Source organism: Callorhinchus milii, unplaced genomic scaffold, assembly GCF_018977255.1.
Source record: "Callorhinchus milii isolate IMCB2004 unplaced genomic scaffold, IMCB_Cmil_1.0 Scaffold27, whole genome shotgun sequence".
NCBI lineage: Eukaryota > Metazoa > Chordata > Chondrichthyes > Chimaeriformes > Callorhinchidae > Callorhinchus > Callorhinchus milii.
The window spans coordinates 4082698-4097335 of NW_024704768.1; the positions used below are offsets into that span (position 1 = coordinate 4082698).

A 14638-nucleotide genomic window follows, 5' to 3' on the forward strand; every position below is an offset into this window, starting at 1 on the left:
ACTTACCGAAGCTTAGCGACCGGTCTTCTCTTAGGGACGGACGTGCCTGGCAAATGAAATCAACCACTTGAAAACAAAGGAGATTTTGAGAGTCTGGGCTGGCAGACAGACATTTTATATTTAAAATCAAAAAAAAAAAACAAACAAAAAAAAACGAAACAAAAAAAAAACAACAAAAAAAACAGGTTAAATAAAATTTCTCGTGACCGTACACAGTCAACTGTTTTGTGTCACTTAAATAAGCTTCTTTCTAATACATTTGCACAATTCTAAACAGAAAAATACACATGGGTTTGTGTAAGGTGGTGGGGGGGGAGGGGGGAGAGCGAGGGTGGGGTGGGGGGGGGGTGCGTAAAAGGGGGAGCGGAGGGAGCGAGAGAGGGGCTGGAATAAGGAAGGGAGAAACAGAAACAATATTTTTTTCTTCCCACCCAACACCCCCCCCTAACCCCCCCCACCCACCGCCCCCAACCCCGCACCGATTCCCCACCTCCCCCAACAGATCACTAACTTTCCTTAATTATGTCTAAAGTGATATTCGGACAAAACAATGCACTACAGGAACGACGCCGACTGGAAACAAAGCCATATAGCCATCCAAAGGAGAAAGAGAAAAAAGTGTGTGTGTGTGTGCGTGTGTGAGCGTCGGGGGGGAAGGTGGGGGGGTCCTTCCAAATGTCCATCCCTCAGTCCGTCACTGAGAACTGGCCCTTTCGAGGACCCGGAGGTCGTAGCTCTTCTTGGCCGACCGCAGCTTGAAGCGGTTTGTGGAGTTATTGAGTCTGACGGTGGCGTTCTGGGCGGCCACGGTGGAGGGGAACACGGCAACGATGGTATAAAGTGCGGCTAAGTCACCAGCGCTCCTCGAGTGCTCAGCCGACCGGTTGCAGTCACCTGAGCCACCGCCGCCGCCGACACCGCGCTGCTGAGAGTCTCTGAGCCACTGGATTTTGGCACCGGACATGGAGAGCTGGCTGAAAAGTTTGTCGGCCTCGGTACGGGTGATTCCTTCGGGAAGGTCCGTTACCTCCAGTATCCGACCGACAACTGAAATGGGAGCAGAGAGAGAGAGAGAGGAGGGAGGGAGAACATTGAGCGATTCCATCACCTTTTTAAAATCGCGCTCAAGTCGATCACCAACATTTATAACAATAACAGTAACGCTGGCATGTGACACAGCGCCTCATCACGTCTCCGAGACGTCTCCAAGCGCTTCGCGGGATATCTCGTGAAGTGTAGTGACTGTGTATTTCGTGGGCGGAGCCCGGCAGCCAATTGCGCACGGCGGCGTCCCCACAAACAGCCGCGGGTTGAGTGACCAAATAATTATTTATATATTTGAGGGATTAACTTTACTGCTCGGTAAACAGAGGCGTGTGTGTGTCTGTGTGTGCGCGTGCGTGTGTGTGTGTCTGTGTGTGTGCGCGAGCGTGTGTGTGTGTCTGTGTGTGTGTGTGTGTGTGTGTGGAGTAAGGAAACTTGCCTAAGGTTTCGCCCCAACCTGACCCGCCCGGGAATCGAACCCGGGTCCTCTCGTTTGCGAGCCACTGAGCTACAGGAAACTCTGGATAGTTTGGCTTATTCCTTAGCACGAGGAGCGGGATAAGCATTTAAACCTCGCACGAAAGGATAAGGTTAGCGCGCACTGAAACGAGGAAGTAATTTTGATGAGACGGACTTACCTGCGAAGGATCCTGGCAGGCTGATGTTGCTCCAATGCACTGCGAGAACAAACGTAGAAACATTCAGGTGCACGCTGACTGCTGCCCTCTTCCGACTGCGCCTTCAGTTCACCCTCCGACCTCCACCCTCCGCCCGTCCTGATCCCAACTCCCAGTTTGGGGTCCAAATCTCTGACCCGTCCAGCGCCTTGGGAAGTCCTCCTGACACGACGGGCAGGCGGCTGTGCAAATGTCATTTGCTGCCGTTGTTGCCACGATCTTTTCACGCGTGTGAACTGCTTGTGTGGGGGACGCTGCCGTGCGCAATCGGCTGCTGCGTTTCGCCCACAAAATATACCATCAATTCACTTTACGGCGTATCCTGTGAAGCGCTTTGAGACGTCTCGAAGACGGGAGAAGGCGCAGTATCAAAAGCAAGGATTATTATTACTCGCTGATAAGTGAGGCACTTTGTCAAAGACATCGATCGTGAAGTCTGGCTGCAAAGTCTAGCTTCGTTTGTCAACAAAGACAACAAACAAATTAGATTTCTGATGGATCAGTTGCAAGAAACGATCTTAATGTAGTTGACAATGTGTGTTTTTTTTAATATAAAATAGCCGCCTGAACGCCCTCTTCTCCCCCCCACCCCCGGCAAAAAACAACTTCCCTTTCCGGGAAGAAAACAAATCCTTTTTACAAGACCCGCCGACTGTTTAGATACTAACCGACATCTCCCGTGCCAAGATCTGTGGAAGCCGATTTCAGAGCTGGTTTCTTCCCTCGTTTACTGTGCTTCGCTCCGCAGGACCCCTTGGAATACAACAACAAGAAATGACATTTTTTTTTTAATAGCCCCTTTCACGTCGGGAGGACGACCCAAGGCCCTGAGGACCACAGTGTAGTTGTGGGGACACTTCACGTCTGAAAGACGTCCCAATAATAAGGCGCTCGTAGATCAAACGCAAGGATTATTATAAACCCTGTAAGGAAAGGGAGCCAATCGATCTGGATCAACGTACCTGATGAGCTGAGTACTGACACTGTCCGTGGATTACTGGAGGAGGGCACACTGGCAGGTTGTATTGCAAAGGCTGGCCGAGTAAGGAGTAACGGGTGTCACCTGGTACGGACAGAAACGCAGGCAATTGTACACAAGACGCAAGGGAAATCCAGTCGGACGCAGTGCGCGTTTGTGCTTTCAGCCACGGTGCCCCCGAAACTCTGGAACTCTCTCCCCCTTCCCCACTTTCAGATCCTGCCTGAGGACCCTCCTTTTCGATCGTGCTTACGGTCACCTCCCTCCCTCCCTCTCCCCCTGGCTCGGGGTCAGACTCTGCCACTGTCAAGCGCTCCGGGACGCGATACAAATGCAAGTTGTCGTCGTTGTTGGCCGTTCAATTTCCTGGCAAAAGGAACACGAGAGGAGAAAGGGGGCTTCCCCTGGTTTCCCGGCCAAAAAATTGGTCATTCCCTTCACCGCTGTTTGTAGGGAACTCTGCTGTGCGCAAATTGGTTGCAACCTTCGCCCACAAATGCAAAGGCACTTACACTAGACAGAAAACTCTGCAAAGCGCTTTGAGGTGTTTCGATATTTGAAGGAGTATAATAATAATAATAATAATATGGTTACTCAATCCACGACTGTTTGGGGGGAATCCTCGTGTCAAAATACACAGTCACTACCACTTTACAGTATATCCCGTGAAGCGCTTTGAGACTTCTCGAAGACGTGATAAGGCGCTGTGTATATTATGTATATAATATATCAAACGCAAGGATTATTATTATTATATTCATGATTATTAAAACGAAGAAGTAATAACTTTACGGCATTAAAACCCCCTGGAAAACGACCGCAAAGGACACTTGCATAGCGCGCTGCGCGTCGGGAAAAACCTCGCAGCTCGCCGCACAGTGGGAACGGCTCTCAATGTTCACCTTGTGCTGGCCCCACAGGTCTCGAGAACTGAGCGATCAGCGGCAGTGGTGCCAAACCAGGACATACGCTGGTCACGTTAGTCACCGGGGTTGGCGTTGGCGACTGGGTTGGAGAGCTCAGCGGGCTGCTTAATTGTGCGTTGACCTGGAGAAAAAAAATTCCAACGAAAACAAAAACGTCACCGTTAATGGCAAATGGTTTGCACACAGGGTTGGTTTCTGCCCGCGTTGGTCAGAGCCCTCGCCTCGCAAGCCGAGAGGACCCGGGTTCGAATTCCCCGGCGCGGTCGGGTCAGAACGAATCCTTAGGCAGGTTTCCTTACTCCGCACGCACGCACTCATGCGAAGGCGCGGTTGGTCGAAGAGGAGGGGGTCTTGAGGCATGTGGGTGTGGGTGTGTGTGTGTATATACCTGTGTGGGGGTGTCAGGGTTGTACAGCTCTGTGGATTTCTGCCCCCTCTGCTCCACCGTGTAGTACTTGCACTGGTTCCACTGGGACAACAGGGGCGTCTGGGGGGGCTGAGGCCCATTGGGGACGCTCAGCTGCATGACGACCACTCCGTGACCTGGCGCGGCCACACCTTGAGGAAGGGGTGGGGGGGAAGGGAGAAGAAACGTTACCCACACAGAAATACGCAAGTCGGTTCGCTTTCAAGGTAGCGATCGGTGCAGCGCTTTGAGGCTCTCCTCGAAGACGTGACGAGGGGCGACGGCTTGTGAGTAGACGGTTCTCCAACCCGCGCCTAATACTTTCTGGAATTAGGTAAGCAGGAGGTGTCCCTCCAGGGAGAGGGAGAGAGAGAGAGAGAGAGAGAGGGGGGTGGGTGGGGAGGAGCGTGTTCCATTCCGACAATCTAGCTCTGGAATCTGCAGGCGTGGGGTGGGACGCGTGGAATTCTCAGTTGGGTTTGGAGACTCTTAAGCAACGGTGATGGGTTTCCGCACGTGTCAGACCAAAGAAAAAAAAAAGAAAGTAAAATTCTGACGCACACACTTGCTTCTCATTCATCACCGTTGGGATCAGTAATTCGCATTCGTTGCATCAATAATGTATCAGACTCCTAGCACTTACGTGGGTTCACTTGTCGCTAACCTATTTTTATCTCCACTTGAGCTTAGATTTGAGGGCCACCTGTTTGTGTGATAACTGACGGGCTATACTGCTTGTCACTCTCCACGGCATGGAATAGTTGGCCCACTGCCTGACTAATAATAATAATAATAATATTAATCCCGATGTGAAAGGTGCTATATATAAACACAAAGTTTATTTATTTATAATAATAATAATCCTCTCGTTTGACATAGCGTGAAGGGCACTATATAAATGCTGGCTGTTGTGGTACTGATGGTTTTGACCAGTCCTATTGTGTGCCGGTGGATGGGACAGAGCGTGTGTTGTACTAACCTGTGTACTGTTGCTGTATCGGTGGTGGGTTACACGGAGAAGGAGACTGAGGCATCTGGTACTGCTCTGGGCCGGGAGGCTGAAGGAATCCAACCGATTGGCTGAAAAAGTTGTTATGAGTTTAAGCCGCGTTCAACTCGACAGTTCGTAGAAACAGGAGGAGGCCATCCAGCCCCTCGAGCCTGTTCTGCCATTCTATTTGATCATGGCTGATCTGTACCTCAAGTCCAGTTACCCACCTTTGCCCCGTATCCCTTGATACCCTGACCTCACAAACATCTACCCACTTCAGTCTGGACAATGGGAATGGGATCCAGAATCCATGGGCTAACAACTGATTAAAGACACCCACTCAGGAATTCCTAGTGGGAATGTGATTCAAGGAGGAGAATCAGTTCCCGTCCGAGGAGTGAATGCAGGACTTGCTACAGAATCACTAACCTGGTCTTATCATAAGAATTCTCTAGACGCAAGAACCCCAATGTCCATCTATTTCGCCTTCCACCAACCGTCCTTGGCAGTCGTTGGCACACGTCATGTCGTGTCCCCAAAAACTCTCCCGACTGTAATCCCTCAGATATTATTTCCTAACAGAGATCGATCTCATTTGTGCTTGAAAGAATCTTCATCCTCACTTTCATTCTAATCCTCTCCTCAGAGCCTCAAGAGTTTGAGCCAGCTAGACCCTGTGCTCGTTTCGCCCACAAAATACAGTCACTCCACTTGACAGTATATCCTGTGAAGCGCTTTAGACGTCTCGAAGACGCGATAAGGCGCTGTATCAAATGCAAGGATGATTATTATTACTACGATGATAAAACTCCCTCAGGTCTTCTCTTCCCTTTTACACATCTATTTCCCAAACAATCTCTTACCTTGTGCTGTTTTGCTGGGAGGCTGGGATAACACTATAATACACTGGGACTCCCCCGCCCGGGAGTGCTCCCTGTACAGACTGGCTGGGCACCATCACCGGCTGTTGGTATGGCTGCTGTACGACTCCCGGCGAATCGCTGGCCATTGGCACCTGTGAAGTGATCAACAGCGAACCCGTTAACCAACGGCCAACAGACGTTGAGAAAGAAAGTCCTGAAAAAATGGTTTGCGGCAAACTCTTTTTCTTGTGGAATCATAGAATCTTACAGCACGGGAGGCCATTCGGCCCATCGTGCCTGTGCCGGCTCTTTGAAAGAGCCACCAACTAGTCCCACTCGCCCCCCCCACCCCGCTCTTATCCCAAAGAAAATCGGAGAGGTATGGAGGTGCGAGGACATGAAGGGATTTGAAAACAAATCCTTTTTAGTTGACAGGAACTTCTCTAGTTCCTTTTGAAACTCTTTGTAATTTCTAATTCCGCCATCTGTGCTGTGGCAATCTGTTCCACGTGGCTCTCACTTTCACTTAAAAATAGTCTGCTGCATTTCCTATCCTCTTATCATCATCATCATCATCCTACATGTGAAGAAATGTCCCATCTGTTTCGTCCAGGTGCACGTTGAAAAGAGAGTTTTTCCCCTAGTTTCCTGGCAACCATCCTCCAGATAAAACTGCTCATTCACGTCAAGATTTATATTAGTGAGATTTGGCCCGGGCAATTGGTAGCCATGTTTGTCTATTAAGTTTGATTTATACAAAATAAAGCGAGAGACATGGGTTCGATTCCCGACACGGGGAAATGTGGGGCAAGTTTCCTTACTCCACACACCTCGGTTTACCTAGCGATAAGTAGGAACCCGATTATTAGTGGATTGCTTTTCTGGGGGGGGGGGGGGGGGGGGTAATAATCCCTTCAACAAAAATAATAAGGTCACTCAATCCATGACATCCATTTTCGCCCACAAAATATACAGTCGATTCACTTTGCAGTACAGTATATTCTGTGAAGCGCTTTGAGACGTCTCAAAGACATGATAAGGAGCTCTATCGAATGCAAGGATCATTATTATGATTACATTTTCGCTGAGTTACCTGATACGACGGAACAGATGAATACTGCACCATCATTCCTTGCATCTGGTTTCCCGGATTGCTTCTCTGATTGCTGATCAAGCCTGGTGGCTGGGGCTGTTGGATCATGCCCTGGTAGGTCTGTTGCTGGTTTGGAACTACACCCTGCAAAGCTACGGACACGAATTGTAAACTCAGTCAATACCGCAACGCTGGCTCTCTCTTAAACAACCAAGACTACAGCACCCGAAGCCATCCCAAACAGCGCTCTCTAAAGTAAACACACTGTCCTTCGTAAACTGCTCCGAGGGAGAGACGAAATTCAAGGAATTTAAACTGCACACATCGTTAAACAAAAAAGATACATAAATGGTAAATATTTGGTCACTCCAAACCACGACTGCTTGTGGGGACGCAGCTGTGCGCAATGGGCTGCCGTGTTTCTCGCACAAAATATGCAGTCACTACACCTTACAGTGTATCGTTCGAAGCGCTTTGAGATGTCTCGAAGACATGATGAGGCGCTGTGTCAAATCCAAGGATTATTATTATCAACATTGACCCCAAGTACTTTGAAGCACAGTCCGATGACAATTTTCCATTTACAAACATCTAATTCTGTCCGGCACAGCGAACGAGACACCAAGACACGCAAATAAAAACAGCACTGCATTAGTCCTGCTGTTTTGGTAGAATTCTGTCGAATTCCCCCATCATTAAACAACTAAGAAACGCTAACAGCCTCCACTTCTCTCTCTCCACGTCAACTTCAGCCCCGAGGAGACTCTGCTTACCTCCCCCCAGAGGAGGATTAAGTTTCGTTAAGAATACGCACCTGTTTGCTGTGACGGTTGGGGCAGCTGCTGAGTGCGCTGAGCGTTGTACGGAACCTGGGAGAGAGGACGGAACTGCTGGTTGGAACTCGGGTACTGCCCGGGAGGGTAATAGGACACAGGAATCTGGAGAGACAGGGAATTGAAAGTCAGGTTAGTTTAATTCCCAACAGCAACTTGCATTTACACCGCTCCCCTCACGCACGATAGGGTTCCAGGGCGCGACCTGAAGATGGGGAAGAGGGAGAGAGTGACAGGAGTTTCTGAAAGCACGGCCACCGATGGTGGAGCGGAGCGGAGGGAACGAGGGACAAGGAGGAGGAGGCCTGAGACAGCTGAGCGGAGGCAGCGGAAAGTGGGTCGGGGAGTAAGGAGGTCGGGAGAGGTCGAGAGGGAAGTGCCAGGGCTTGAAGAGACGTGTGAGGATCTTGAAATCGATGCCTTCGGTGATAAGACAGCCTGGCTAGAAATTATGTTGTACGGAGTTTAATACGCAGGAGTGTTGGATTCACTGGATTTTGTGGATCGTGGAACCGGGGATTTTTTTTTTTGCGCGAAGGAATCATTACGCCCAGAAAAGCGATCCACCAATCGACTAACAACCGGGGTTGCCTACTTCCTGCTGGGTCAACAGAGGCGCGTGTGAGGAGTAAGGAAACGGGCACAAGGTTTTGCCTCGGCCCGACCTGCTCGGGCATAGGGAACAGTAAATTTACTTAGGGACTGATCGATTCTAAATGAATAATTAAAGGACACGTTACCTGCGGAGGGGACTGCATGTAGCCTGGGGCTGGAGCACCTGTTGAGCGGTGGGATGTCCGGTCGTTGCGTATTGCGGGGCGGAGAGGGACTGGGCTGGCGAGGCCATGATGTAGCTGGCCTGTGATATGACGGGGGTTTGGTAAACGGCAGAGGTGGTGTCAGGGGCTTCGGTGGATCCTTGGCGGCTAAGACTTATCTGTCCGAAGGGGCTGCCGAGTTCTTCAGGCTAAATGGCGTGCACGCAAAGCCAGAGGTTATTATCATTCACTCTTCCACTCACACGCAGCTTCGTATTTTTGTGGGCGAAACGTCACCCGGCAGCCAACTGCGGGCAACAAGCTCTGCGAAGCGCTTTGAGGCGTCTTTTGACGACGTGCTAAGTCGCTCTACGTGAGCAACAACAACATCGCATCTGACGCAGCGCCTCATCGCATCTTCGAGACGTCTCAAAGCTCTTCACAGAATATAGCCGGAAAGTGTAGTGACTGCGGAATTTGTAGGATAAACTTAAGCCGCATCTCGCACTATATTTCGACTCATTTCGCCCGTTCATTGGCCCAGGGAACCGACCGACCGATTTTAACCCTTGCCATCGTTATAGCGCCTTATCATGTCGTCTTTATTTTTCCAAAATCAAAGTATTTCTGTGGATCAATCAGTCACAAGACAACTTCGGTCCCGATTCGTAAGGGCAAAGGGGAGGTTAGAAGATCGATTTAAATATACAGAGCGCTGTTACAATGTTGAACGAACACTTTGAACACAAAAAATAGCTGTAGAAGTAAAGTTCAGAACAGACGTGAGAGGCCATACAGGGGTACATAGTGAGGAAAAGTATTGAAGGTTTTGGGGGAAAGGAGCAGGGGAGCTGGGATTAAATGAGATAGCTGCAGTGTGGGGCAGAGGGAAGTAAACAGCAGCCCAGACACGATGGACCAAATGGCATCCCTCTGTGCTGTTAAATCTTCTGCGATTCAAAGATACACAACATTTATTGGCACAGACGAGAGGTGACTCATATCTGAACCCGTAGTGCCAGTTTGCTAAAATAACACTCGGGCATATAAGGCACTGTTTATCACCAACAAACTTCCAGTAAGAAGTGAGCGATAATCAGCCTCCGGTGACCTATACGATCTTCATTTGGGAGAGGTTAGAAAAGCAGCCAGCTCCCAGCTTACAACTGGTCACCACAAACTGTGGGAGGAGCTGGTCACAGCAACATGGGACCGCAATTGGATTCCGAATTTAAAACCAACCCCTCGTTCTCTCGCTTTGCTCCTCTGCTAAAGACTCCGGCCTCTCCCTGCTGCTCTATGGCTCCAGTACTTAAGTTTCTCACCCAAGTGGCAATTTTCCCAGCAACACAGCGAATGACTGCCCAAAGGCTATTCGGAAATAATAATAATAATAATCCTTGCATTTGAAACAGCGCCTTATCACGTCTTCGAGACGCCTCAAAGCGCTTCACGGAATATACTGTGTATTTTGTGGGTGAAGCAAACGCGCACCAATATCGAGACACAACTTAGGTAGAACTAAACGTACAGAACTGTTGACATGTACCATAGTGTACTGCTGGGGAGGCGAGACTGGCAGGAGAACTTGGGGGCAAGAGTTGGCAGAGTACTGGACAGGCTGTACAGAGGGCTGCAGAGATGGCAGGGGCTAGATAGAGAGACGCCAGCGACAGAGAGAGAGAGGGAGAGAGAGAGAGAAACGGATTGGGGAGAAAGAAACACGGGGTTAATGGGAGTCATCATCGTCTTACACTCAACCGATAAAACATTAGGTGACATTTCACAGTGATTCTCCCTCTCCCACACGCGCTCGGAAGTGATGTTCCCTTTAATATAGCCAGGAATCCTGAAACAGCCAAGTCAGACTAAAACCCGCAAATTACACGGAAGTGGTACAATTTCCCATCTGCAGCCACGAGAGGGAGCCCCCTCTGCACACACACACACACACACACACACACGCGCGCACAACCACACGCAGACACGCACACAGACACTCCCACAGACACAGTTCACAGGTGACCTCCATTCAATCATAATAACCCCCGGCGTCTGACCCGGCGCCTTATCACCTCTTCGAGACGTCTCAAAGCGTTTCACGGGATACGCCGTCAAGTGAATTGACTGTGGACTTGTGGGCAATCTTACAGCAACGGGCAGCCAGTGAAGGAACATGGTTAACATGCGATAATGAGCAGGTTCCTTTATTCACAGCCCAGCACAATCCTGCGTCGACATTTCTTTACAAGACAGGAAACGAAAGCCAGTTTTACTTTCACCTCATACAAAACCTGAGACGCACAGTGGATTTTAACTGGTTTTTTTTGTTGGGGTGGTGGGGTTTGGGGTTTGGGGGGGGGAGAGGGGAAAGCTGGAGGGGGAATCGAAATGATGGCTTACTTGTGACAGCATGTGATTTGTCATCGGTTGTTGCTGAGGTGCTGGTGAGAGCTGCTGTGTAGGGTTAGACAGAAGAGCCCTCCCAGGTTGATGTGCGGAGGGAATATTATACCCCGACGATGTGATCTCGGGAGAAGCAAGCGGCAAACCTAACAACAGAGACAAGACAGAAGAGTAAAGTGAATCGACTGTATATTTTGATAATAATAATAATAATCCTTCTATTGGAACATAGGAACAGGAGGAGGCCATTTATTCAGCCACTCGAGCCTGTTCTGACCATTCTATTAGATCCTGGCTGATCTGTACCTCAACTCCAATTGTGATATAATAATAAATAATAATCCTTGCATTTGATACCCCGCTTCATCACGTCTTTGAGCCGCCTCAAAGCGACTCACGGGATACGTTGTAAAGTGAATTGACTTGCCTATTTTGTGGGTGAAACTCTTCGCAGAATATGTGGAATTTCCAGCAGAGCAGGATAACATTCATGCAAGAGCCGGGAGGCTTTCACATTATATAAAGAGTTTCTTGAAGGAAAAAACAGACGTGACTGTGCAGCATTACATTAACCTGCGTTCAATTCACTTTCGCTTTCATTGGAGTAAAAAAAAGTGTGTGATTCAACAAATTCATAGTTTCTACTCACAGTCAAATCCATCCCACAGTCCCTCCGCCTTCCCCCTCCTTCAAGACATATCTCAAGACCCTCCTCTTCGACTGCGCCTTCGGTCATCCTCCTACCCAACCCTCCCTGCCCTCCCGATCCCAAACCCCAGCTCGGGCGCGGCTCCCTGACCGTCCAGCGCCTTGGGATGTCCTCCCGACGTGTAAAGGTCATTAGGTGTTGTTGTTGTGGTGGTGGTTATTGATTGGGTGGCTTTTTCAAAGGGGCCCGTGACAGGCCCGACGGGCTGAACGACCCTCCTTCTGTGCCGCAAGATTCAAGGGTTCAGCGACCGCGCAGCCAGGGAGCCGCCGAAGAAGAAACCACGGCAGGAAACGTACCCGTTTTGGAGACCCTGTTGCCCGGGCTCTTGCCGACACTGTCCCCCCGGGTCAGGATGGAGATGCCGCTGAAGCTGCTGGCTTTGGTCACCGGGGGCTTCAGGCTGCGGTTGGAGCTGTCGGAGTCGGTGCTGCTCCACGGCCTGGGCTCCGAGGATTTCAGCTCGGTCTCCGTGCTGCTCTGCCGGCTGCTCGAAGCCCTGCTCAGGCACTCTCGGTTTCCCCTGCCACGGCAAACAAAAAAAAAAGCTGCTCCGTTAACACCAACGCCCGCGCCCCCCCGTTCGGTCTCGGTCGGCGAGCTCCCCCACTCCCCCCACCCCGAAAAAAAAGATCTCAGCGCGGCAAAAGATCCATTCAAATTTTCAAGACTGAGGTGAGTGGACGTTTGTTAGGTCAGGGCATCGAGGGATAATAATAATAATAATAATAATAATTATCCTGGCATTTGATCCAGCGCCCTATCACGTCTTCCAGACGTCTCAAAGCCCACTGTAAAGTGTAGTGACTGTGTATTTTGTGGGCGAAATATGGGGCACAGGGTGGGTAATTGTGGAGTCGAGGTACAGATCAGCCGTGATCTAATAGAATGGCGGAACGGGCACGAGGGGCTGAATGGCCTCCTCCTGTTCCCGTGTTTCCTCGGCCTCCAAAAGCGTGGCCACTTCCACGAGCAACCCCGGAGTGCGGATCTCTCGTTCACAACAACTTTCAGCGCTTTGAAAGAGGTGCGGACATGTCAAAAGGGGAATTGGAAAGGGGCTCGGAAAGGAAAGGAAAAATAGGCAGGTCTATGGGGTAAGAGCGGGGGAGGAGTGGGACGAGTTGGTAGCTCTTTCAAAGAGTCGGCACAGACACCACAAGCACCGTGAGGCAGAAAGGCCCCCTTTCTGTGCTGTAGGGTTCTGTGATTCTAACTACCGCCAGCCCATTCTGCCGTGCCGCGCCATCTCACTTGAAAACAAAAGTCTGAATTAAGTCACTAAGATTTGGGACGACTTAAAAATCCGCATCCTCACAAAGTCGCGTACCGCAACTGGCCTGCTGGTGGCACTACCAAACTATTTTGTGTGCCCAGAATGTTAAAGGACATATTGAGCAAACAAATAATAATAATAATAATAATAAGCAATAATTATGGGCAGGTCAAATGCAGCGAGGTCCCCCCCCTGAGCGCGAAAAATGCTATGTTACACCTCTCTTAAATCTCCCCTCAACCTTCTCTGTTCTGAGGAGGATAAACCCAACCTATCTTAGTCTCTCCACATAACTGAAGTACCTCGTCCCTCGAATATAGTTTCCCGAGCATCTAAAGGAGTACTCTGCGCAGAAAGTAACCCCACCCGACATCTCAAAACGCTTGAAAATGGCGAATGGTACTGCGGCCACGATCTCTTTACTCCACGTTGAACAGGTTACAGATTGAAACAAACAAAACGAAAATAAAAGCTCGCACAAAGTACTGTATTCACAACGTAGCCCAGATGAGTCATAAGAAACATGTCAATGCATCTAATTGCATGCACACACACCAACAAACTCTTGCTGACGCTAAAATGGCCACCTTGGCAGGCTGGTTGAAGCCTCTGGTAGACCCCAAAATGCCGCAAAAACAAAAGCAACTTCCTCCAATTTACAGGTGCCCTGTACGACCGTTTTCTATCAAGGTTCGTGCCACCATCGGCGGCCAGGCCTTCAGCCCTCTCTGCCCACCCCCCCAACCCTTTGGAACTCCATCCCAGTCCCTTTGCCTCGCTCCCTCCCTCGCCTCCTTCAAGGCACATCTCAAGACCCTCCTCTTCGGTCATCCACCTACCCCCTACCCTCTCCGCCCTCTGATCCCAACCCCCAGCTCAGCTCGGGTCCAAACCTCTGACTGTCCAGCGCCTTGGGACGTCCTCCCGACGTGAAAGGCGCCGTGTGAATGCGATTTGTCGGTGTTGTTTCGTGTGCAACACCAGGTGATATAATAATGAGGGGAAACAGTGTCCACTCAATAAGAAGGGCGGGGGAAACTAAAACACAAACGAGCCTGTCTGTGTCACTCGCCTGGCGTTGTTGGGTTGACGTTGAGTGTCAATGACTGAGAATTAAGAAGAAAAAACTTCTCTAAACTTTTTCCTCAATGCGGCACAAGCAGCACTCCCGGATGAGGACTAATTGAAAACTTTTTTGATGAACGCAGCTTCAAACATGACCAGCGGTCAAAACTGAGCAGTAAAACTCAGTCCACAACTGCACTTCATTAAGCCTTTCGGTTTCCAGAGTAAAAACAAAAACATTTAGCAATTTTTTAAAAAAAAAAAAACCCCAAAACGCCTTAAATGATTGAATTGCCACCTCAACGTGAAACTGTGGGGGTCATTTCCTTAAAGAGGTACTGTGTACAATAGCGAAACACTTGATGGAACTGTCACAACCACAATACGAAGCCATCCAACGACAAACAGCCATGCATTGGCAAAGCGTTGCCCTTTTAAGAAGCTGGAACTTTTAAATAAATAGGTTATAATACCTAAAAATCTGCCTCCTTTTTTGCAAACTAGAGGAACTGCCTTCTTTGGAGAGTCTGTTGGTTGTATTGAAAAGATAACAAATCACATTTCTAAAGGTTTTGGGACATTCCTCGGGAGCAGAAAGGAAAGAAAGAATTG

The 14638-nt window shown here is 49.6% G+C and overlaps 1 protein-coding gene across 1 annotated transcript in view; it reads right to left on the reverse strand.

Annotated features, from left to right (window-relative positions):
- Positions 1-618: 618 nt before the first annotated feature.
- The window catches only part of LOC103190603 (R3H domain-containing protein 2), a 31910-nt gene continuing 17890 nt past the window's right edge, over positions 619-14638 (reverse strand). Inside the window, 16 exon segments of the mRNA XM_042344212.1 lie at positions 619-1047; positions 1683-1721; positions 2390-2474; positions 2684-2784; positions 3603-3747; positions 4015-4184; positions 5012-5112; positions 5887-6038; positions 6980-7131; positions 7794-7917; positions 8553-8578; positions 8581-8779; positions 10102-10221; positions 10974-11122; positions 11985-12208; positions 14500-14553. Coding sequence (XP_042200146.1) covers positions 695-1047; positions 1683-1721; positions 2390-2474; positions 2684-2784; positions 3603-3747; positions 4015-4184; positions 5012-5112; positions 5887-6038; positions 6980-7131; positions 7794-7917; positions 8553-8578; positions 8581-8779; positions 10102-10221; positions 10974-11122; positions 11985-12208; positions 14500-14553 — 2194 coding nt within the window. The 3' untranslated portion in view covers positions 619-694.